The sequence below is a fragment of the Tachypleus tridentatus genome, chromosome 12, assembly GCF_004210375.1.
Source record: "Tachypleus tridentatus isolate NWPU-2018 chromosome 12, ASM421037v1, whole genome shotgun sequence".
NCBI lineage: Eukaryota > Metazoa > Arthropoda > Merostomata > Xiphosura > Limulidae > Tachypleus > Tachypleus tridentatus.
In genome coordinates, this window is record NC_134836.1 from 109611556 (window position 1) to 109636943 (window position 25388).

Below are 25388 nucleotides of genomic sequence, written 5' to 3' on the forward strand. Positions count from 1 at the left end.
AGTATCCTAAAAATTGGCGGTAGGTGGTTATGACTAGCTCCCTTCCGTCTTGTCTTACACTGCAAAATTAGGGACCGCTAGCGCAAATAGCCTTCGTGTAGCTTTGCACGAAATTCAAAAACAAACAAATATTATACAAACACCAACCATTTTATTGATTGATAATAATACCAACAGCAATTTATTACACATAAACACACACAAAAAATAACAAAAAGTTCAAATGATTGTCGTTATCTTTATGAACATTCGACGTACCACCTACCTAACTGAAAACTGAGGGGGGAAACATCAGATATTTGTTTATCTGTTGTTAAGCGCAATACTACAAAATAGACTACCTGCGCTTTATCCATTGCCCCCCGCTAGTACAGCGGTATGTCTCCGGATTTACAACGCTAAAATGAGGGGTTCGATTCCCCTCGGTGGGCTGAGCAGATAGCCCTTTGTGGCTTTGCTATATGAAAAACACACACACGCTTTATCCATCGCACGTATGAAAACCCAACTTTTAGTTTTATAAACTCTCAAACTTACAGCTAAGCTGTAAAGGACTCACCAGATGCAAAAAATCACATTGTGAAAAATTTATAACAGTTGTTAAAGAAGTTTGTATAAGTGTCAAAAAGAAAACAGGGAGATTGTGAGTTTAATAGAAATCAGATTTTTGCGTTATAAATTCGTAGACTTAAAGCTCTTTCTCCTCTGATTATGAGCCTTATCATTGAACTTTTGTTAGTGCGCAGTCCATAATTCCGAAACACCGACCGCAAGGGCGTCGGACAGCAATTGTTTTGTTTGTTTGTTTCTGAATTTCAGGCAAAGCTACAGCTACACGAGGGCTATCTGCGCTAGCCGTCCCTAATTTAGCAGTGTAAGACTAGATGGAAGGCAGCTAGTCATCATCACTCATCACCAACTCTTGGGCTACTATTTTACCAATGAATAGTGGGAATGACCGTCACGTTATAACACTTCCTCGGCTGAAAGGGCGAGCATGTTTGGTGCGACGGGGGTTCGTACTTGTGATCCTTATATTTGATTTATAAAGCAACTGTAAATTATATTATTATATTAATCTTCTTGGAGTAAACCCCTAAACCTTCCTATGTTAAAACTTCTTTCAGTTGGTCCTTATACTTTCAGTCTCTCATTGTAATATCTGCATGTGTATCGAAGCATCCTCAATTTGTAACTCCTTTCTACAGCACCGTTGACTGTTATCAGACATCCCCACCCTCCTCCGTGAAAGGGTAAGCATGTCCGGTGAGAGGATGTGAATACGCGACTCGTAAATTGCAAGCAGAGCATCTTAAAAGACAGATTACATTCTTGTGTCAGGCTCAGCATCAGGGGCGTAGATCCTGGGTGGTATACATCCCCCCTTTATTTTAGGTGGGAGTATGGTGCATACAATCATCCCCCCCCTTACAGTTTGGTCTGTTTTATTGCATCACAGGCCTACAAATTATGTGTTTGTTTTGGGATTCTCGTGTTCTCACCAATCGAATTGGCCTGGCATGGCCAAGCGCGTAAGGCGTGTGACTCGTAATCCGAGGGTCGCGGGTTCGCGCCCGCGTCGCGCTAAACATGCTCGCCCTCCCAGCCGTGGGGGCGTATAATGTGACGGTCAATCCCACTATTCGTTGGTAAAAGAGTAGCCCAAGAGTTGGCGGTGGGTGGTGATGCCTAGCTGCCTTCCCTCTAGTCTTACACTGCAAAATTAGGGACGGCTAGCACAGATAGCCCTCGAGTAGCTTTGTGCGAAATTCCAAAACAAACAAACCAATCGAATTACATAATTAGGCCTAGATGTAGGCTTTTTTTAGTAGCCGAAATGTACATCTTTAATATAGGCGTGCTTCTAAGCTTTTCGATCTAAGCGATAGTTCGTAAGTATCAGTCAGTAGGCCTCAGTATACATGCAAGTATCGTGGCAATAAGATTACTCTGTGATTGCATGTTTATAGCTTTCAGGTTCACGTAATCAGAGATTACAAATTTGCATTTGAACAGTCCACATAAGTGGTTGCAAAAGTCATTCCCCCATCGGGTGTAAAAAATCTACGCTCCTGCTCAGCATATTGATAAATCAAAACACCTAAATTCTTTTCTTCTATAAGATTATTCCATCAAAATTGTACTTATTTGCTATTCAGAATTTCTATAATATTCTTGTTATAATCGACGTTGTTTACCTTTCGAAAAAAAATCGTAATTTGTTTGTTTGTTTGTTTGGGGATTTCGCACAAAGCTACTCGAGGGCTATCTGTGCTAGCCGTCCCTAATTTAGCAGTGTAAGACTAGAGGGAAGGCAGCTAGTCATCACCACCCACCGCCAACTCTTGGAAAAAAATCGTAATCTAAATTGTAACGTTACTCATTAAAATACCTGTTAAGTAACGTATGTTGTAAAATTTATTTGGAGAAAGGATATAGAAAGTAGAAGTATGTAACGTTAATAAGTATCAAGATATATATTAAATCCAATACGTTTTGAGAAACATTTCTTATTTTCTGCAGTTTTCCTGTGCATTTCGCATTTTCGCTTACACGTTTTCTCAGTTTATCGCTTCGTATGTCATTCGAAGCTGTATTTAGATTACAGTCGGTAAAACGGCACAGAGGTCAGTAGTGCGGTTAAAAGCAGATATTGTTTGCGTAATATTGTTACCAGTTACACCAACAGTAGGTAGATGTAAGGTATTTGTATTTCCAGTTTGCGAGTGTTATTAATATTATCACAATATTTGATATATAGGGCTACATTTGCGAATAACGTAAGATAGTTTTGCATTAGTTTTTTTTTATTCTCACTTCCCTGAATTTGTCTGTATAGAAATTTCGAATTAGAACTTTACCTTTTTAAGTTTAATTTGATTGCGAAGTCGAAAGATTTGAGCTTGAGGCACAACAGACTGTACTGTACTGTTCGTGTGTGACTGAAACGACTTTCAGCAGGATACTGGTGTGAATATTTACCGACGGTAAACCTTAATTAAACTTTTCTTTCTTACAAAAATGTTACAAGCTAGAACGTTTATCACTAATTTGTGGCCTTTAGTGTCACACCTTCCACCTGTACAAAGGACACAAATGATATCAGTATGGATAGCCAAGGGAAGATTTGGTGGCAGTGGTTCTGTAAATATAACTGGAGGAGCGTATTTGCCTTATGTAACAAGAACTTTCACTGCAAGAGCAGCACAAGAACCTTTTTTAAATGGAAGTTCATCAGTTTATGTAGAAGAAATGTACAGAGCTTGGATGAAAGACCCACAAAGTGTACATAAAGTAAGTAAACCTGAGTTTGAAAGGAATGTGGATTGCTGGGTTCTATTAAAGTCACTACATCAGTTTTGAGATTATAGAAGTCTACACTTTCAGTAAATAAGTGTTAAGAAATAATGTCAATCCTATACTTCCTGATGAGGTTAAGTTTGTTTTATTGAATCATTAATGAAGAACATATTTTAAATCTGTAGGGTATATTTAAGGAGAAGATCACAGAACTGAAACATGGTGAAAGTCATTCTGCTCTTTAAAGATCATCCTTTATCTCCAAATGTTCAAAAATAATACAAAGTCATCAAAATGTAGTTTTTTTTCTACACATATTTTCCTTGAATTAGAAGAAACCATATTATCAACAAACTAACAAGTAAATGATTCTTCAAAAACCAAATGTAGGTCAGGTTTTTCAATACTTGCATTACTACAGTAGTAAAACATTAATAAGTAACCTGTCTAAAGTAATTTTTAATACTTTGACCATATTACTTTTATATATTATTCACGGGTAAAATAAGTGTAACTATACTTTTTTATTCTTTTTATATATGTCCTATTTGTCTAAGTAGTTGCTTTCATGTTCTCTCATTTTGTTGATTGGTAATCTAACTTCAGTGAAAAATATTTTAATTTAGCATAGTTGTTGTTAATTAAAATTTATTGTTGATATACTTTTTTTTGGGGGCAGGATGCAAGATTTGTTTCAGTTACTGTCATGTTGATAATTTAACATTTGGATTTATCATGCCAAATTAGGATTTACTACTTTAATTTTAAAGATACAAAAATGATTAAATATGTGAGAAATTTTTATAAATATCCAGTTTTTATATTTTGAAAATTAATAAAAAAAAATTTTACATGAATAAATACATAATGGTGAGAATAGTAGAACACAAAATCTGTCAGGGTGGTATATATTTTTGTTTGGAATGAGTTTGCTTTGGATGTGATGGATGCAGTTGATTGGAATACTTTATGTATCAGAATGACAAGGTTGGTTTTGAGTCTCATATTGTAAAGTTTAGTGGATGGAACAACCTAGATAAGGCCTCTTGTCCTTAATTTGTGTGTATGTGTATTTGACCTAAAGTATGAGTTGTAAGTTCTATTTGTTATATATATTTATCTTTATGTATATATATGTTGATAAAGTAAAGGTATGTTTTATAATTTTTATGATTTTCCTCTAAGTTTTTAAGTTGTGTTTTTTAATTCTTGAAATACATATTTGAAATATTTATAGAAATAAGCTAAATGCACATTTGGTTTTGATCATATTTTTTCATGTTTAGTTTAAGCTTGTAGAATGATTTACCAGATGATGTGATGTGTGCAGTTAGTTTTAATTCTTTGAAACCTTTGGTGGACTCAATGTATAACCCAATGTGGCTTTGCAAAAAAACAACCAAGAATGATGGAATTAAAGGTCTAAGTTCTGATGAACACAGACACTTCAGTGTTTCGAAAAATTAATTAAAGGCTATGAGTCTTGGCTAATGTTTCAAAATCCTGGCAGAAATTTAAGTGATGCAGCTGCAATTATCCAAACAGTCATTTAGTTTGAACAGATGTTTTTGTTTTTTTTAGAATGTCTGTTGCTCTTAATAAGACATCATGTCATTAGGAGAAACAGAGGGGAATAACTTGGTAAAGAGCAAAAAATTCCCTGCTGCATTAAACTATCATAATATATTCTTCATGTAACAAGTTCTGTACAAAAGGATGTAAAAATTAAAGAAATAATTTTATATTTATCTGGTGTTGAGATGTAAATCTGCAGTTAACAATGAAATTTATTTACATAGGGATAACTTGTATGAAAGTAATTAGTTTGGTTATTGGAAGGTGCTAATTTTATGTTATTCAAAACTTTAATATTTTAAAAGAAATTTACCTGTTGTAATACCACTTTTCTTAATTTCGTGAGTGATTTTATAAGGAGAAGGAATTTTAAAAACGCTGAGAATTTTTGGCGTATAGTATGTTTTCAAAAATAAAATCTGCTATGTTTTAAAAGGAATTTGGAAGAACTGAAAATGCTGTTTTTTTGTTTTTACACAAGTTTTTGTACGACAGCAAATTGACCTTCTATATCCTTGTGGGTTGAAACAGGTTTAGAAGTTTAATAATTACTAAAAATGTAGCCTTTAAGTTTTTTATTGCTAACTGGAACAATAAACTAATTTTTTTGTTTTTATGTTGTATTTATTGTGTAAATAGGTAAGTAGATATTCAACTGTACTTAAGTTGAATTAAGTTTTATTTGTTAACTTAATATAGCATACAGTGTATGATGAAAGCATTAACCATATTACAAAGGTCTTTATTTTACACATATAACAATGTTGGTATACATACTATAACTTTTAAGTTCTTATTGCCCTTTGAATTGTATCCAACTAATAATCCTGCTACACAAGTTGTAAACCTCTTGGCAATCATGTAGTTTACATTATCCTATCAAATTAGATAATGCATGGGCTACTTGTGAATATACTTGAAAAATTTATTTTCAAATAAACATTCAAAAGTTAAATCTTTTAAGTTTGTGCTCTATAGCTGTAATTTTTATCTTTGCCCAGTTCTAATTATCTCTCACTGTTTGGAGTGTGAAATAACTTCCAGCATTAATTAAAATTCTGATAAAATTTGGAAAATGCAGACAAAAGTTCTGTATGAAAATAGAAATCAAAATATCTACAATAAAGTAATTTTTAATTCATATTCATTAAAATTAAGCTTACTAGGTTTTAAATGTTGTAATAATATTAAAACTTTGAAGTTAAGAGTCTGTCATTAACTGTAACTTAAGTGTGGATAGATGTATATGCTAAATAATCAACATATTTGCCATATATAGTGATACATTTCTGGTGATGCATAGTACCATATGCATGGAATGTGAATTTCAAATCATAATGTGTTTAAGCAGACATGATGTCAGCAAAAATGGTGACATGATTTTAAAAACAATTAAATATTTATATTTTTTCAAGCTTACTTTATACTGGCTTTTTGTTATTATTTCTACCTCACAACATTTCTGAGTAACAGTTAATAATGTTGGTGATTTAGCACAGTCACCAGCAGTCCTGTGTTCTAGTCAAATAACTGGATGTTTGGATAAGTGTTCAGTATTTTATTGTAATTTTCAGTATCATTTAATCCATTTTATGAAAATTTACTGGTATATAGACTTACATTTTAACAAAATGTAAACGGGAGGGCAGGATAGTGTGCATGTGCATACTGTAGATTTCTGGACTTAATCCATGCTATATGAGTAAAAGAGTAAAACCAAGTTTACACCGACATTCATATGTAGTTGCTTTGGTATGAAATTATTTTATTGTTAGATGTGATTATTATACTACATTTTGTTTTAATTGTATTATGTAGAAGCTGGTTTATGTTAGAAAAGCATTGCTGAAAGATTCTATTCTTTGTTGGTTTAGTGCATTATCCAGTAAGCAGTTTCTAATTCGTATTAATGAAGAAAATTGTCGTTATTTTGACTTGTGTTGTTTCTTGCTGTGATATGTTGTGACCAACTTCATACATTTTTTATATTAGTGAGTTGGGAGGGTTTGGTTTTTATTGGGGAAAGAGGCTTTCATATATTCAGTCAACAACGGTGGTTACTTCACATTAGCTATACATATTCTAGATCTATATATAGCCTTCTTCAAAACACTATGCACTGAGAAGCATTTAGGTATATTTAGAGTGGCATGAGGTGTGTGTGTGTGTGTATAGTGTTCTTACTTGGACATGTGCCATTTTGTGAATGGGGGGGGGAAATACAAAAAGAAATCCTTCACAGTTTAGTTTTCTGGACTTTCTGCTCTGAATATTTTATTATAAAATTAACCAATGGACTTTCAACACTAGTTAACTGAGTACTTGAACTAATTGATAACTACTTATTATGCATAAGGTTTCTTGATTGGAAACAATTGTAGATTTAATTCATTCTGTACTGTTGTTTAAACAGTTATGTAAATTAAGTAGTACAAAACAACCTGTGTTGTTTCAGGTAATCTTGAATTTTTAATAATTTATAATCAAATTGTAATCACTACATAGCATCTGAACTTGCATCTGTTTCGAGACAGATTGATAGATTGGGTCTTTATTTCTCTAGTTAAAATGTATAAAGCTAATTCATTGTTAATAGTAAGGTTACACAATTATCAGACCTATAATGCAATATTTTTATTAGAATTGCATCTTTGTATGTTGTTATTGCTTAAATCCATATGAACTCAAATTGCATAGTAATTTTAATGAGAAAATCGAAATTTGAGAGACTTGCATATAGAGTAATTTCTGGAATCATTTAACCAAGGACCTCAGTGAAGGAAAAATACAGGTTTTTGAAAATTTATGTGCTTACCTGGGATAATTTTAAGTTGACAAATACAAATTGGATACTGCAATGCTGAAATGTTCAAAGCACTTTTGTAAGATTCCTTTGTTTCAGTGTATCTATAATTTATATAATTGGTAAATTTATAAGTTCTTGTAATATCTATTAACAGATCAATAAATGTCATTCAAATGAACACTTGTAACTGCAGTTTTCAGTTTCACTGCACATTTTTGGTATAAAACAAGTACATTAGATTATGAAGTACTGATATACCTTCATGTATACTCAAAATTCTAGCATTGTTTTAACATCTAAACATTTAAATGAATTTATCCTTTAAATCAGTTGTAGCTCTGTTTTGTCAGATTGGTTCAGTAGAACACTAAAAGAAACTGTGAAGCAGTGCTAAGTGTCCACTTAAAGTTGTTTATTTCTAGTATTAAAATGTCTTTTTATACATCAATTTGTACAACAGAACTTAAATAATGAGACTGAAGTTGACCTTAAATCCATGTACTAAGAGGAAATGGCAAAATACTCCTGATAAATAAAAATAATTGTTAGTGTGTGTGTGTGTATTCATTCATTATACCACCAATATTGTTAGTAGAATCAGTATCAAAGAAAAACTGAGTTTATTGTACATAATTATGCACTATATACATATTAGTAGTTTGCTTTGTCATAGAATTAATGGATTTTGAAGAACTTAACATCAGTATGCCCAAAATTTTGCACAATCCCTCCCCTCCCTAATAACAACTGTTGACCAATGAGAACCCATTAAATGCCTCTGAGAGCTTACAATAACTTGACACCCAGTATAAGCTTGTAATAAAGACTTGGGTCACTCTTTGGAGGATTTCACTAACATTAATCTCAACTAATGGGTCAACAGTAGGGTATTTTACTTAGTCTTATATAGAGGGTCAGATCTTTTGAAAGATTTTTCTTGCATGCATCCATGTTAATAGAACTGGGTGATTAGCAATATTTGCTAATTCATTATTACAATTTTCCTAAAACAATTGTACTTACAAACAGGAGCAATGAGAGAGATTGCATAGCTTTACTTTACTTCTCCTTTTCAAGATTGCATATGTTTATATTAGTTAACATTTAAATTTCACCTTTTGGAAATGAAGAAAATCATTCTCAGATTTAAAACCATCAATGATCTGGATAATTTCTTTGTAGTGTGATGAGGAAGAAGGCTCATCCTTAATGTGTTAAAGAAATTTGGTGAAATTCGATCACATGTGATTAGTTATTATGAAAAGTTGCAAAAATGTCTTATCTCCTCATTATAAAAATGTTTCAAAGTGATCTGGATCTGAACTAAATCTGGGGAGTACTGTCGCATCTTAACTTCCCATTTGATGTAAAATATTCATGTACATTAGTCTATATAATGCTTAGACCAGTGGTTCTCAACCTTTTCTGACTTGCAGCACGTTATGACAATCTGAAAATTTTTGTGCCACACCTGGCAAGCATTAAAAACCTTTAGAATAAAATTCACAGCCAAAGCAAGTGATGATAATGTCATTGTACATCACATTTAGGTACACATAACACAGGAGAGTTAACTTAAAAAGCCTTAGAACGAAAATCACGGCCAAAGCAAACTATGTTAATGTCATTTGCACATTGACAATACTATTGCTTGCTTTGGTCGTGAGTGTTGTTTTAAGGCTTTTTAACGATTTTGTGGTACAGCAGAAAAATCAGAACTTTTTTTACATGTTTTTTCAATGTGAAGCTTGTGCCTGCTTCTAAGAGCAAATTAAATCGAAGCGAGGCTCTAACATAGACAAACAAGCTTGCATTTCATCATCAACTGTAAGAAGCCTTTCTCTCTTTCTGGCTTTAATTTCAGTCAGTGCTGAAAATCCAATTTTGCAAAACCACAAAGATGCAAATGAAAGCAGAACTTCAACTGCTTTTGTACTGATTGCAGGATATGAATTTTTAATGGAAATCCAAAACTCATCCAAGCTCTTTTCGGGAAACAATGATTGTTAAAATTTGTTGTTTTGTAAATCAGTGAGCTGTTCTTCCTCCTCATTTGTAAGATTTGTTGTCTTGTTGATTCCGAATGGACAGGTCACCCAGTTATATTCGTCGACAGCAAGTGACGGGAAGTAATGTTTTAGTGCGGACTGTAGGTTGCTCAATGTGTTCAAAATTTGAGAGACAATTTTCTTCTTTGACGGACATTCGTTGACAGAAAGAAAACAATCAAAAACTCCTTTCGAGATCTTATTCTTACACAGCATCACCTTTTCATCGAAGGCCTTCAGTTTGGGCATTGCAGTAATAATGTTTTCAGATGGTCCTTGGAGACTTAGTTCAGAGAATTTAATTTGTCAAACAAGTCGGAGAGAAATTGAACCTTCAGCCACCAGATCTCATCATGAAAATAAAATTCAAAACCTTGTTCCTCAACCTCCAAGAAAGAAATTACTTCAGTTTTTTAGTTGGATAAGATGCTTTAACACCTTTCATTTTGAAAGCCCTTGAACTTCAGTGTGATACAGCAGCTTTTTGTAGTCTGAATCCATCGCCTCACAGAGAAGAGAGAAAAGTCTAGATTGAAGTGGCTGAGACTTGATGAAATTCACCACTCGAATAACTTGATTCATAATAGACTGCAAATCTTTCTGCAAAGATTTGGAGGCAAGCGCCTCTCTGTGAATCATGCAGTGAACAATCCTAATGTTTGGATTTTGTTGGTGCACCAGAGTGATGAATCCCTTTTTTCTTCCTTGCATTGAAGGACAGCCATCGGTGCAAATGCTGACACAGTTATTCCACTGTAATTTGAAGAGCAAAATGTTTTCATTCACCAACTCAAAAATGTCTTGGTCTTTCGCTGTACTTTTTAAATCTCTGGAAAATAAGTATTTGTTTACGATTTTTCCATCTTTTATAAATCAAACAAAAGCCAGAACTTGAGCTTTTCCATTAACGTCGGTAGATTCATCAACTTGAAGAGACCATAGTATAGAAAATTCATCTTCAGGCACTTTGAAGTGTTCGCAGACTTGATCCTTCAAATCCAACGACAATTCTGTGTGAAATTGTGTCATTGGACAGTGGAACTTGCTAAACCTTTTTGGCGGTATCTGTTCCAAGCATAGTTTCAATGATGATTGGTAACGCTGGCGCAATGACTGATTTGGCCTCCATATGCGTTTTCTTGCATTTTGCCAACAACTGAGCAACCTTATAACTTGCAATCAATCCTTTTTCCGGCAGCTTCGTGTAGTTTAAAAGCTTCCTTGATTGTTCATGTTGTTGAGCCGTGTGATTCTCAAAGTATTCTTTTGGTTTATTCTTCACAGCTGAATGTTTTGTTTCCAAGTGTCTCTTCAGTTTGCTAGGAACAAGCCCCTTGTTTGATAAAGCTGCATTGCAGAGTAGGCAGAATGCTAATTGAGAATGTTCTGATTCCAAAGCAATAAAACCGTATTCGATGTATTTGTTTTAGTACTCTCGTTTGATTCCTTGCTTTTGATTCAACACAATCTCCTTTGCAGCACCAGACTTACTTAAATATTTTTCCGTGGATAAATGATAAAGCTAATTCATACACAATAAGCACGAAGTTCTGCAGTTGATATAAAATTCTTACCTATAGCGTAGTAGCTGTAGCTTATTGTAGAATGAGAACATGTTCCAGAAAGCAATTTGATTGTTTGATGCATCATTTATGATGTATAAAGTACTTGTTGTGCCACAATTAAACTAACAGTCAAACCGTTGCAGTCGAGAATGAAATTTAAGTATGAACTTCTCAGTGCTCGAGTTCAGTGAAAACCATCAAATGTTTTGGAAGGTTTCAGAGTGTCTCTATAGTAGCTTTTATTAACTGATCTGTTCGACTTGCTTGTAAAATTCCAAGAAAGTTGAATGTGTTTCAAAAACACTGTGGCACACCTGCCAATTTCTCGCAGCACACAGGTTGAGAATCACTGGCTTAGACACACATGGAGAAACATACAGACACAAATCTGGTTACGACACTTCCCAGGGTGGCAGGGGTAATAACGTTGTAGATGGACACTGTCAACCAGTTTTCTTTTGTCTAGTTATCAGTTGAAGAAGAAAGAACAAATGTTGGTGGTAGGTACTGCTAGTCAGTTGCCTTCTCTCGAGACAGCAGTTTAAAATGAGTAACGCTGTCAGATAGCTGCAATTACTGTGCCATAACAAATGCAGAGCAAGCAAGTTTGGTGGCAATGGAAATTAAACCTAAGACTCTCAGATCACCAAAGCTGAACAAATGTGAAATAGAAACAAACACAACTTGTAAAGTTATAATTTGGCAGAGGAAAGATAGCCCATTATGCAGTTTTATGCTTAACAGCAAACAAACATAATAGCAATATTTTGAATATTTGGATAGTTGGAATTATTGAAAACAGTAAAAATCAGAAATGCTAAGTTTAATTTGTTGATTATTTTAGTGACAGTTAATTTACTTAAATTTAGATTGAGTGATTGTTGGAGTCATTGAAAACATTGACAACTAAAAACACTAACATTGATTGATATGGCACTAAACAGTGTAATTGCCTCTTTTTAGATTATCCATCTCCAGATGTCAGTCTTAGCTAAAAGAATGGTCTTTTGATGATTTTATTTGCATATGTTTACTGATAGGTTAGTTTTCTGAAGCACAAAGTAACTATTTTTGAGGAAATTTTATGATATCACCCTGAGGTTTTAATAATGTTGAATTTCGTTCATACATTAAAATTATTATAATACATTATTTATTTTTCAGTCATGGGATGTATTTTTTCGAAGCACTACAGCAGGAGCAGAGCCAGGCCAAGCATATCAAAGTCCACCAAATATGATGATCAGTTACCCTTTGACTCAACATGCTGTACTCCCGTCCCTATCACGACCACAAGTGACAGAAGCAGTAGCACCAGCCACTACTGCTGTTCTGGCACCATCTGAGTCAGAAAAGCGGCAGGTAGCACCTCAGGATATTGAGGATCATCTTACAGTGCAAGCAATCATTCGATCATATCAGGTGGACAATTTTTCAAAGCTTTTATTTTCTTGAGTAACCAATTTACATAATACTGTTAAATGAATTTCAGATTTTAGGAATAATTGTCTTATAAGGTGTTATTTTGTAAAACTGAAAGTAAATGTTTGTGGAACACTTTATTTCAGCCCATTTAAAGCATTGGAAATGTTTTCTGATGAGTACTAATTTTGGTCAGCTGACTGATACCTCATTCTATTATTGTTGAAAGGTATTCTTCAGTGTTTATTATCTGGAAATTTTACTCTCTATCATTTTGTACATACTTTTATGTTGCATGTTTGTTTAGCCAACCATGTGACGATGTAACATTAATGTGTATATTTTGAAAAGTTTTTGTATGTGCATTCATTTAAACAATTTTAAAAATGTATTATAAAAGAAAAATTTAAATGAGTTCTTTTTGGTACTGACAGAATTGAACAATATACATAATTATTTGAGATAACTTGTTTTTTAAATGTACTTTAATACAGTTCATTGGAATGTGGTTTGACTATTCATTTGTTTTGTTCAGTAAACATGAATAACTGTAAATCAAGTCAGCTGGCTTTGTAAAAATGTGTATTATTTGTTATATCTGTTCATTTTATGCCTTTGCTTCAGTTTCATTTACCAAAATCATTGCTTATAACAAAAATTCAGTATCTGTATGATAGGTGGCAGTAGAGAGAACATCACTGTACCGTGTTTTGTGACTTTTAATTTACTAATAACTTTCTTTTTGCTTTAATAGGGTATTTCTACAGTAAAAGAATTAGACATCAGAGGCACTTTCACAGCTTTGAAGTCCTTCAATTAAATATTTGTACATACTGATATCTGGTGTTATTTGTATACACTGTTCTTTATAATTCTTTTGTGAGTTTTTTAGTGAATAGGTAGGGTATATCTTTTAAAATTACACACTTTGGTAATGAAATTACAAGCTGAGACATGAGTTTCAAGTAAGTCCATAAAAACTTTATGGGTAGTTGAGACATATTATTAGTATGACTTTACTACACTATCAATGGGCAGTAACAAGAGAAGTTTTGTTTCTTTAACTTATTATGTATTTCTATTATATGTGGTTTTATGTTGTAACAGAATTATGTTTTTTGGTAATGGAATTGCACATTAATAATCCTCCAAACTATCGGGGGTGTAGATTCTGGGGGGATGGGGGATACATCCCCCTTCATTTTAGGTGGGGGGTATGGTGCATACAGTTATCCCCCCCCTACAGTTTGGTCTGTAGAATTGTTTTATTGCATCACAGGCCTACAAATTGTGTGTTTGTTCTTGTGATTCTTGTGTTCTCACCAATCGAATTACATAATTAGGCCTTGATGTAGGCTTTTTCAGTAGCAGAAATGTACATCTTTAATATAGGCGTGCTTCTAAGCTTTTCGATCTAAGCGATAGTTCGTAAGTATCAGTCAGTAGGCCTAAGTATACATGTAAGTATCGTGGCAACAAGATTACTCTGTGACTGCATGTTTACAGCTTTCAGGTTCATGTAATCAGAGATTACCAATTTGCAAATTGAACAGTCCACATAAGTGGTTGCAAAAATCATTCCCCCCATTGGGTGTAAAAAATCTACGCACCTGTAAACTATATATAAAAACACAACAAATATTTCATTTTTAAACTTGATTCTTTAGTTGACACAAACAATTCAATTAGCAACAGCAAATTATTTGTTTGTTTGAAACATAGATGAAATAAGAAACTGCATTTTAATAGTAAACTACAAGTTTTCATATATTCATAGAGAGTTTGGAACATTTGAATTACATAACTCGTCACCTTTTTTGAGAAAAATTAATCTTGAAGATATTTTTTTTTCCAGCTGATAGGAAACTTCTATATCAACAACATCTAGGACACCAATATCTTTGAACTGATTTATTTCTTTGCCAGTCAAATGAATTAACTGGAATCTTTGAATTTTAGTGTCAATGTGTTACTTGACTTATAGTAGTCTGACAGTGAACCAGTATTCATAATTCAACTGCTTAACAGCATGCTAGTTTTGTGCTTGTGATTTATCACTTGGCTAATCCAGGGTAATGTTGGTATTATTGGTACTGGAACCCTTTCTAGTGACTGTAAAATATCCCAGGAAGTCATGATGATGAACTTCTGAGACTCTAGCATGATCTATGACATCAGCTATGCAGTGAGCAGTTGTCATGACTGTGCATTGGAGATGTATGGGAAATGACAACAATGGGTAGTTTATTCAATCTTTTATTTGTGGCAGTACAGTATATATGTGTTCTAACAAAGTTGGCAATATAACATTTGTAAACCCTTTCCCATTGTTGGTGACAAAGAAATTCTGTGTGGTTTTCTTTTCTAAAAGGGTAATACCTGATAGAATAAAATTATTGTTTACATTGGCCAAATGCATCATCAGAAAATGTAACAATCTCTATGAAAGGATGAACTGTTGATTTCAGATATTGTATCTTAAGAAACTTCTTAACATCATACTTGTCATATGTTATAAAAGTAAAACCTTCACTGAGGAAGAGGTTTTCATTTGTTCCTAAGTACAAAAAATGAAGGTATTTTGGCTTTAGGCTAGTTTTGCATACTGTATTCCAGTTTGTATCATTGTAGTGTTGTTTACCACTGAGCCAACTTTGCCAAAATCTGTTTTCAAACTTTTTCTTTCTTTCCTGATTGTATTTGTTTGTATTGTATAAATATGTTTGTTTTATAAAACAATAAAGCTGTCAAACTAGTTCTTGGTAGTATTCATTAAGGAATCCTTTATAGATCACCTTCAGTTATTTTTTTTTATATTATTACTTCAGACACCACTTTTCAGATTTGTTGTCCAGAGACTTTTACAACAGACATTCTTGCAATAACAACATAAGGAATTATTGAAGACCATTAGATAGCTGTTTCACTTAGTGTGGTCTCAAAGTAATAAATCTGAAAATAACTTACATTCAGGATTGTTCTTCAGGAACATTCCATCTACTTCTTTTATTGATGTTGGTTTTATTTTTTTTTTTTTTTTTTTGACCAGGATTCCTTATTATGACAACATCTTTCTTTCCTGGGAAATACTTACGGTAGAGAGAAACAGTTTCAATGGGTGAACTTGGCCATTGCAATTAAGGTCGTGTTTGATGCAATGGCAGAAATAACTATAGCTTTTTTTCTTACCATTCTTAAGAGAGGTACAGTTGCTTTAGGTTTTGATTTTCCTTGTGATCAAGAAATTCAGCATGAGTGTGATATTTCTGTGTTGTACATACTTCTGCATCTGTGGTTGCTTTCTTCTGTTGTTGGTGTTTTCTCTGTTTTGTATTCTGTCTTAATGTTATCATTATTATTCAGTCATTTCCAGTATTTTCAATCCCCCCTATCTTTGTCTCTTGCATTCTGCATCTTCTTCAAATATAACTTGAGTATTTTCCTGTAATATTTCATTTTTCTTTACCATCACAGGCATTACTTATTATTATCTTTTTATAAGGGAATTTTTGTACTTGGTTTTTAAAGACCAGACATGTTACATCATGCAATTTAGGGAGGTTTTCATCTTTCAACCTTCATATGTACACTTTGTTTATCATCTGCAGTTCAGCTTTTCACAATTAAGCATTAGGAGTGGAGGAAACAATTATTACTGTTTTTGTAGGTGTATCAAAGTTAAGTCACTAAAAGAGCTTGCAAAACCAGACAGTCACTGACAGTTGATACTTCCATTGAGAGTGAGAGTTTCGCTCTGTAAAAATGTATTTCAGGACGGCTGGTATAGGTATTAACACTTTTATCATAATAAAGTGGAAAACAATGTTTAAACCTTCTTAGGTCATCATCAGGTTAACTTATCATGAAGAGTTTCACTTTGTTTATTTTGACATGCTTGAATGATATTCTGTAAATAAGTGGTTGATCATGATGCTGTTGCTGTGTTAAATATTCATTTTGTCTTCAGATTCACTTTTGAATCTCTCTCAGTATATCACTGCATAATGTGTAATTCAGTTACCAAGTCTTAAAATTCTGTTACTATTATTACAGTAAGATACAGAATCAGAGGAACACCTAAATAGTTCACTTTAGTTGATTTTGAAGTCTAGGTAGAAGATTTAATAATTACATCCATAGCTGTGAATTAATTTACCAGTGAATAATTTACCTGTTATTAGAAAGTACTGTAGAGCTGTTAAAAACCAATGTGAATGAATTATTGTATAATAAATGAGCTATTAAGGTACATAATTTCATAAAATGTTTTGATTTTTTTTTGTGTGACAAAACAACTTAGTGACTGCACAAATTTTTTCTAATAGTTTGGTGACTTCAGTATTCTTTATATCAACTCTTAAACATGTTGTGCAGACTTAATTATTCAGTTATTATTGTTACATTTAAAATTTCCAACCTTTATGTTTACATCTAAAGACCACTTGCATTATGATTTTAGCATTAAATCTTAAAGTAAGCATTTTTTCTCTCATGTCAAATTTCTAAAAAAACAAGAACAGAAGATTGTTGATTAAATGCATACAAAAGTTTTTCATAGATAATACAAAGACTTGTTTGAAAGTAAAAGAATGGTGGATTTAAGGTTGTGTGGGCACAAGGGCTGATAATGTTTGTGGACCCTACATCTCATAATTTTACAGATAATAAAGTTATCAATGGGCCTCCATTAAGACCATGGGCTCTGGGACTGAGCCCCCTCTGGCCCCTACCTAAATATGCCACTGAAGTCAAAAGTTAATTATTGGTAAATAAGATGTTAGTTATAACAATGTGTACTAATAATGTTGTAAATATACAGATTTTAAGTTTGCTAGTACACAATATTAGTTGTTCACAGACTTTACTGTTTTATAATATTAGTACATTTCAAACAGATATCATTGAATGATAATTTGGTGAGTATTGTATTATGTGCATACATTGGGAGTTAAGTGGAGTGTAATGTTTCTATTTTTTCTGAACAGATGAATTGTGTGATTCAAATATATTCAAATACTTAGATTTTTTAAAATATTTTATGATTTGTATTTACTCTTTTTTTTTTCTTCAAAGAAGCTAGTGAATGTTTTCTCAATAGAACTGCTTGCTTTATGGCTTTATATTTGCCAAATGTAATTAAAATACTAGAAATGACAGCAGAGGTACCATAAGTATTATTCTGCTAGGCTAACATTCTGTGTAATAATTGCATTATTCCTTAATTATCTATATGTTATGGTCAGTATGAACATTCAGTAGATAATAGTTTTGAGATAGCATGTTTTGTTTTGTTTTTCTTTTATGGCTTTATTCTACATTTAATTATTACCTGGTAATTAAGTTACCTCAGTTTCATTTTATCAGATACTAAGTTTTTTTTCTTAATTTACTTTTTGTAGTGTCATTTACTTTGAAGTTTATTTGAATATTTTTGTCCATTTAGTTTGGTTAATCTTCAGTTTATTTTTTTCCTGTTTGTTATAAATTTTGTTTTTAGGTTAGAGGTCACCTGGTGGCCAAGTTGGATCCATTATCGATCACTGCAGCTAACAAATACACACCATTTGCAAAAGAATCATCAGGCTCGCTTTCTGTTGTTGTGCGCAGCTATAAATTAGGTAGGCATGCACATGTTCACTGTACTTTAAATTCTATGTTGTAAGTTGAATTAGACTAATTATCATGATTTCTCTTTTAATATTGTTAAATAAATGTATATTTTTAAATTTCTCTTTTCTATTTTTTCTAGTAAAAAAATATTGGACAGAAAAGTCTTAGTTTTTTTTTTAAATTAAAATTAGGTGTACTTTCAGGTGCTTATGTTTTGATAGATATAATGTACTCCAAGGCAGTAGGTTTATTTTGTGGCATATGAAAAGTAATTGATTTTAAAAGTTATCACAATTCTTGTTTTTAATACTTTACATGGAAATGGTGTAGATGTTAGATGAAACTTCCATGACAAATAATGCAAGGTAATGCATTTAGGTTGTCATAATTTAAATTATAAGTATAATTTGGGTGGAAATAACTATAATGTGCAGTAGTCTATCAGTTTCTAAAGCCATCCAAGTAGTATGCTAGTGGGCAAAGAGGATTTTAGGTTGCATCTTCACAAGTATTAAATACAAATCTAGAGGTTATAATTTTGTTGAACAGGTCACTGGTTAGGCCACATTTAGAACATTATGTTCAATCTGGGGCTCCTTACCTTAGACAAAATATCAAATTGTTGGAAATGGTTCAGAGAAGGATTTCTAGAATGGTGCATTGGATGAAGGGGTTGTAATACAAGGAGAGACTGAAACTTCTAATTGTGTTCTCTTGAAAAGAAGAGTTATGGTGGATCTTATTGAGGTGTTTAAGTTTATGAAGGGAATTTATAGTGTTGATGCATCTGCTTTTCACATATCTAACAGTGAGAATAGTAGCACTAGATGGTACAAATATGAATTTTGGCAGGATAAGAATCACCTTCAGCTAAGTTTTATTTTTGTGATAGGGTGGTTGACTTTTGGAATGGGTTGCCTTTGAATGTTGTAGAGGCAGTAAATTTAAGTGAGTTTAGGAAAAAGCCTTATGCATAGGGCTGGATTAAAGGTTATTTATTTTTTAAATTATTTTAATTTAGTTTAGAGGATGAAACATCTGGGATGGACCAATAGTTATGTTCCAAAACATATGTTAAACTTGTTATGAAAACATAAACTTGCAGAACTAAACCTATTTTCTATAAAGTTAATGATATGATACTTTCTATGTAAACTGAAATATTTTGAATAATTCATTAGAGCAAGCTCATAGATCTTTGTTTCTAACTCAAATAAAAGCTGTTTCTCTGTAAGTTAGCTGGTTGGTTTTTTTAACTTTAAATCTTCAAATGATTTCGAAGCTTCTTTTACACTCAAGAAATGTTAAACCCCTTTTTCATTTAATATAAACCAGAATTTGTACCAAATAATAAATTATCCATTTCATATTTACGTAAAGAGAGTTGTGAAGCTTTTTAAACAATCTTCAATATTTTTACACAAGAATTTTGCTCTTCATAATTCTGTCAAGAAGAGATTTTTCAGTGGGCCTTTTTCTGATGAATGTTGTAATAAGATGAAATAGTTTTCATCTGTACTTTGTTTTTGAAACCTTGTTTCTGCATCTCTCATTGATTGTATTCTTGAGGTGATTTAGTTTACTAAAAGTGAAGGTTTGGAGGATTAGGTTTTTGGATCTTTGAAAAGGTCACATTAAATTTAAACTAAAATTACCTTGTGAATAAACTTTTCTTTTTTTGTTATACATTAGGGAGGTTCTCTTTATTTTCTTTTAAACTAACTAAATTTGATTGGTAGGTGCAGAACTGAGGTAGAGGTAGATCTTTCATTTTATTTAAGGTGGTTGAACCTTGAGGACAGTAAAGTCTCGGTTTATGTTGTTCCTACCTATTGAGTTCTTACTCGGTGCTCTTCTGAACATTCTCGACCTCCAGATGTTGTAACCTCATCTTCACTAGAATGTGATTTCCTGCATAGTGTATCAGTGGGGAGCTATGTTTTTAAACCCTGAATGTTTTTTTTGATTTACGTTAAAATATTTTTGACAGACTTACTTCTCCTATCATATTTGAAATGTTAAAGTTTCCTCACAAAGCATTTTTGTGTAAATATTTATTTCAACTTTTTTCTGTCATTTAAAAGATATGGCTATTTGTTACTCTGAGGATCTTTGTTTTGGTTCTAACTTTTGAGTTGTCTTTTCTAGGAATAACAATCTTCGTAGAATGTGCTCTTCTACAGTAATAACCTTATGCCATTTGTCCTAAGTTCAGTAGACTTCACTAGTCTTTTCTTAATGTTTTTCATCTTTTGTGAAGATCATGTCTCACCTCTCACCTTAGATGATGAACTGGCTTATTTTATCTTCCTTGTGGGTTGATGCATGTTTCTCATTTTTCACCCTGAAGCTTTTTTCTTGTGTGTACCATTTTATGTAAGGTTTTAAACTCGTGTTATATATGTGTGTGTGTGTGTGTGTGTGTGTGTGTGTGTCAGATTTAGTTCTGCAATTTTTTCTTTTATAGTTTAGTAATTATTTCCCTTTACCCACCTTTCTCTTTTATATTTCCAGTAATTAGGTCAGTACCCTTCCTTTCTAGTTTCTAAAATCTATGTGTGTGCCTCTTTTTGGATTGTACGTTATTTTTCACCTGGTTTTATAACCATAGCTGAGAGATTTTGATTCCATTCATTTTTAATACGTGGGTTTTTTATGTGTTGATGTTTAAAATTATTTAAAGGAAAAGAAGAATGTTAGAATCAAACACAACCTTTATTGGGACTAAGGTACCATGGGAAGGAGGGGCCACATTTTAGTTTGGAGAAAACCAACAAGAACATGAAAATGGAGTGAAAGAGCACTAAAACTGGAAAAATAAGAGACAAGGGAAACACCACCAGGCTTGATTCTGAAACATCAGTTTATTTTTTGTGTATTTAAAGTAATCAGAAATTTGAATATGTTGGTTAGTTGACTCTTTTTTTCCTGTTGTATTTATATATATAAATAACTCTCTCAGGGCCAGAATAACCAGGTAGTTAGGGCATTGACTTGTAATCTGAGAGCTGTGGGTTTGATTCCAGTCACACCAAACATGCTCACCCTTTCCAGCCATGGGGCTGTTATAATGTTACAGTCAATCCCACTATTGATTGGTAAAATAGTAACCCAAGAGTTGGTCGTGATGACCAGTTGCTTCTCTTCCAGTCTTACATTGCTAAATTAGAGACAGCTAGCATAGATAGCCCTCTTGTGTCTTTGTGTGAAATTCAAAAATTAACAAACAACTCTCCTATTGTCAAATTTATTTTTAAATAAACAATAATAATAATAAAAAAAGACAGACTTTAATATTTCATTTCTTATTTGACATTTAAATCTTGCAGGTTCTGAGAAGTTTGAAATGAATACCATTTTAATAATGGTAATACAGAATTCCTAACTTGGATGGTAGTTATGTAGAGAGGAACATGCATAAGTCTGTGACAATGAGAAGTCAAAGGTTCTTACTAGGGCATGCAATAATTGGAGCAATCCATGGTCCTTAATATTAATTCTCTCTCTATTGATTGTTTGTAAGCTGGTATTGTATATGGCCTAGAACCTTTTGTATGTCAAATATTTCTTCCTAATTCTCAATTTATATTAATTTCCTTCCAAGTCAGTTCTTTTAATATAAAAGTGTTGTTTCAAAAATGTTTATAAAAATTCAAGTGGATCTCAAATTGATTATTATCTCAGTAAGAATGATGTCCACAATACAGACATTTAAAATATACCATTTTGCACATGTGGTGATATTTAATTTAAAGATTACAGAAGATATCCTTCATATTTCTACTCAGATGAAATTCCCCAGCATTGGAAAATATTTTATAAACTATTAGTTTTTCAGAAACAAGAACTGCTAAGCAATCTCAAAAGATAATGGAAGGAAAACGAACAGAAAAAAGCATAATACAACAAAAAATATTTTATATATTTTATTAGCTTTCTGTTTACTTGCAGGTAAGTGTATTTTACTCATTTTAATTTAAAAACAGATTTTTACAAGGCTTACAGGCTTCCTGTTGTAGCCTATTATATCAGAGTGAATATCTATTCAGGAGCTATATTTTATCTTCCAAAAAGCACTGTAAGACAAGGACATCTGTTGACCAAATTTAGTACTGCATACTTTTCAACAAATATTTGTATTACCTAAAACACAATGGCTGTCACTTGCTACAAAAAAGTATTTAAAAAAGTTTCAACGTAACAGGAAAATATAGAACACTACTAGACAAAACTTTCAATGTAAACCTAAATCTCAGGAAAAATCTGTAACAAGTTAATGCGGTGCAACTAATGTAAACTTGTATTATTTATGAGGTGCAAGATACAATACATGGAATTACAGAAATATGAAATGTTAGCTACATATTGGAGACTAAATGCAGAAATTTGTTATCCTAAGCAACCCTGGGTATCAATTGTAACCAAGAAAATTTGTAACAAAATTACCAAATCAAGTTTGTTAACCTGAAGATGACCTAAGAAGGTCGAAATGTTGTTCTATACTTTATTCTAATTAAAGTTTTAAAACCCATGCCAGCTGGCCTTAGAAAGAAAATGTTAAGCTCATCTGGATGAGTCATTATAATAAGTAGTGAGAAGAAAACACTTCTCAGTAAGTTTCTCATCAGGTTAAAATGGTATTTCAGAGCACTATTTAGCTGGACAGTTAACTGTTATTTTTACCACATTGAGTGTCTGCATTTGTGTGCATGTGTTTGTGTGTTTAAAAACTTGGTTGGTTGATTTATTGTTTTTTTTTCATGTATAATAACTAGTTTGGCTTTTTTTCTTCTAACCATTATTTTCTGATTAACCTTAGATGCACCATCCTCTTTGTTTCTTGTCTCTAGATTCGTGGGCATTTCTTTGCTATCCTTGACCCATTGGGCATTAATATTACTAACAGTGATCGCTACCATCTTGATGGATACCTACTTAAGCTCCATAATTTGGGTAAGGGTTTAAAAAGCAAGTCACAGATGCATCTATATAAAAATAACCATTTAAAGGCAATATATCTTCACAAATGTAAAGCCCATATTTTAAAAAAGTTATAAAATGTAGTTCACTTGATTGTACATAGGAGGAGAATATGGTTAAATTTATCTACAGCTAGTAAATTTCATGTATGTGATAAAATTCAAGATTTCTATATTTTACTTTTCCTTGTCATCCATGTTTGTTTGCTAGTTTCAATTTTTACCCTTGAAATCCTAGTAGGTTTAAACTCTCATTAGCCATAATAAACATGGTGGTAAGATTTAGAAGTGTACTTCAAGCAAATTATTGGTCTGATTGTGTCACATCATAATCCAATGTCTGGTTGTTTTGAAATGATACATATAGGTATAGCAACATTTTAATGTGAATTTCTAGTTTTGATTGGAAGTTTTATTTCATTGTGAAGTGCATTCAAAAATTAATCACTCCTTTGTTTTATTTTAGTACGCTCCATTGCATTTATTTTTAGTACCAAACACTTTATCAGATCTTGAAATGAGGCTGATGTACAATTGTGCAATTTTCTTTAAGATACATCAAGAGGTTTTACTGAAACTGAGACTATTCTGTCCATATCTGATTTACCAAATTAAATATTGGAATGTTAAAAGAAAAAAACACTTTGTGCTGTTTATAATTTCATAAATTTGACTTCATTGAAACCTAGATTAAAATATTTTTAGACTTGTTGTAATTTCTGTTTGTAATGTTTTTCATGTAAAATTCTATTTTAAAATTCTGTTTATTCTAGCAGTGGGTTCATGATGAAGAAACCGAAGTCTGATAATGATGAAGACAGTTGATAAAACACAAAAGATTTCATTTGCAAGGTATTTTGCAAATAAAATGCATGTTTTATCAACTGTCTTTATCTTCATTATCAGACTGCTGTTTATGCATGTTGGTATTTTAAGGAGTGTCTATTTGATTATTAGTGACATCACCTTGTAATAAGTTTAAAAGACTTTTCTGCTGTTGCTAAAAAAAAAAAAGTACTGGTTTCTTAGTTACTTCATCAAAAGAGTCAGTATTTTAAGAGAAGAACATTAGATAGGAAAGGCATATAAATAGTATTGTTATTAGTTGTTAGGAAATAAAAATTAAATGAAATTATTATTATTACTATTTTTTGCTTCATGCCAGTGTTTTGTTTAAATTTTGAATTATAGTAATTTCTAAATTGATAAACCAAAACTTGGCAAGCACATTAGGATCTGCAGAATGTAATTTGCATAATTCATTTTTTATGATTTGCAGAGGATAAAGACATGGATCGGCTTTTCAAACTGCCACCTACAACATTTATTGGAGGATCGGATGATGTTTTACCTCTTAAAGACATACTTCAGCGGCTTGAGGTAAGAAATGAAGAAATTTGTCCAACCAGTTTTGTAAAATTAATTTGTAATTTGTATTATGAGATCTTTAACTTGTTAACTTGAACAATGTTTTGATAATTGTGTTTTCTAAACAAAACTTCATCTGTATGGCATTTAATTGCTGCTTACAATATTTTTGTTTAAAATTATAATGGCTGACTTCCTGCAGTGAGAAAGTTATCCATTATTTACTAACTTCTCAGTTCATAAAGGTAACATTTGAAAATGTATCACATGAAATTCAAAAGGAAAGTCTAGTTGTACTTTATTTACCAGTATTACAGAACATTTAATTTAGCATATGTATTCATTTTTGTTATTTATTTGTGGTATACCTTAAAAGATATGCGAGTTAGAGATAGGTATTGAACTGTATTTGTTATTTACCACAAATATTTCAAATAATATTCTCCATTAAACTCCCCCCACATTAAAAATACATGAAGATTCAGTTGAAAGAAACTGCTACAACTTGATATAAATATAACTTGTGTTTCTTTTTAAATAGTGTAGTTTGTATTTGTAGTAGTTTGAAAGTTTTGTTGGATTGCTATCCATTTATTCATTACAGTCTTCTTGTTTGTTCTTACAAATGATGTATAATCAATGTTTTGTATTTGTATACACACTTTGAATATTAACAACGTCCTTGCAATAATGTCCAATATATAAATTTGTTTTT

The 25388-nt window shown here is 32.2% G+C and overlaps 1 protein-coding gene across 3 annotated transcripts in view; it reads left to right on the forward strand.

The window, feature by feature from the left end:
• The first annotated feature begins 2523 nt into the window (after nucleotides 1-2523).
• The window catches only part of Ogdh (oxoglutarate dehydrogenase Nc73EF), a 57709-nt gene continuing 34844 nt past the window's right edge, over nucleotides 2524-25388 (forward strand). Inside the window, exons 1-5 of one of the 3 annotated variants that reach the window (XM_076473259.1) lie at nucleotides 2677-3294; nucleotides 12459-12716; nucleotides 18214-18334; nucleotides 23177-23279; nucleotides 24585-24685. In XM_076473259.1, coding sequence (XP_076329374.1) covers nucleotides 24596-24685 — 90 coding nt within the window. In that variant the 5' untranslated portion in view covers nucleotides 2677-3294; nucleotides 12459-12716; nucleotides 18214-18334; nucleotides 23177-23279; nucleotides 24585-24595. Of the gene's footprint in view, nucleotides 3295-12458; nucleotides 12717-18213; nucleotides 18335-23176; nucleotides 23280-24584; nucleotides 24686-25388 lie in introns of all 3 variants that reach the window. The other 2 variants (XM_076473257.1, XM_076473258.1) reach the window with 2 other exon arrangements.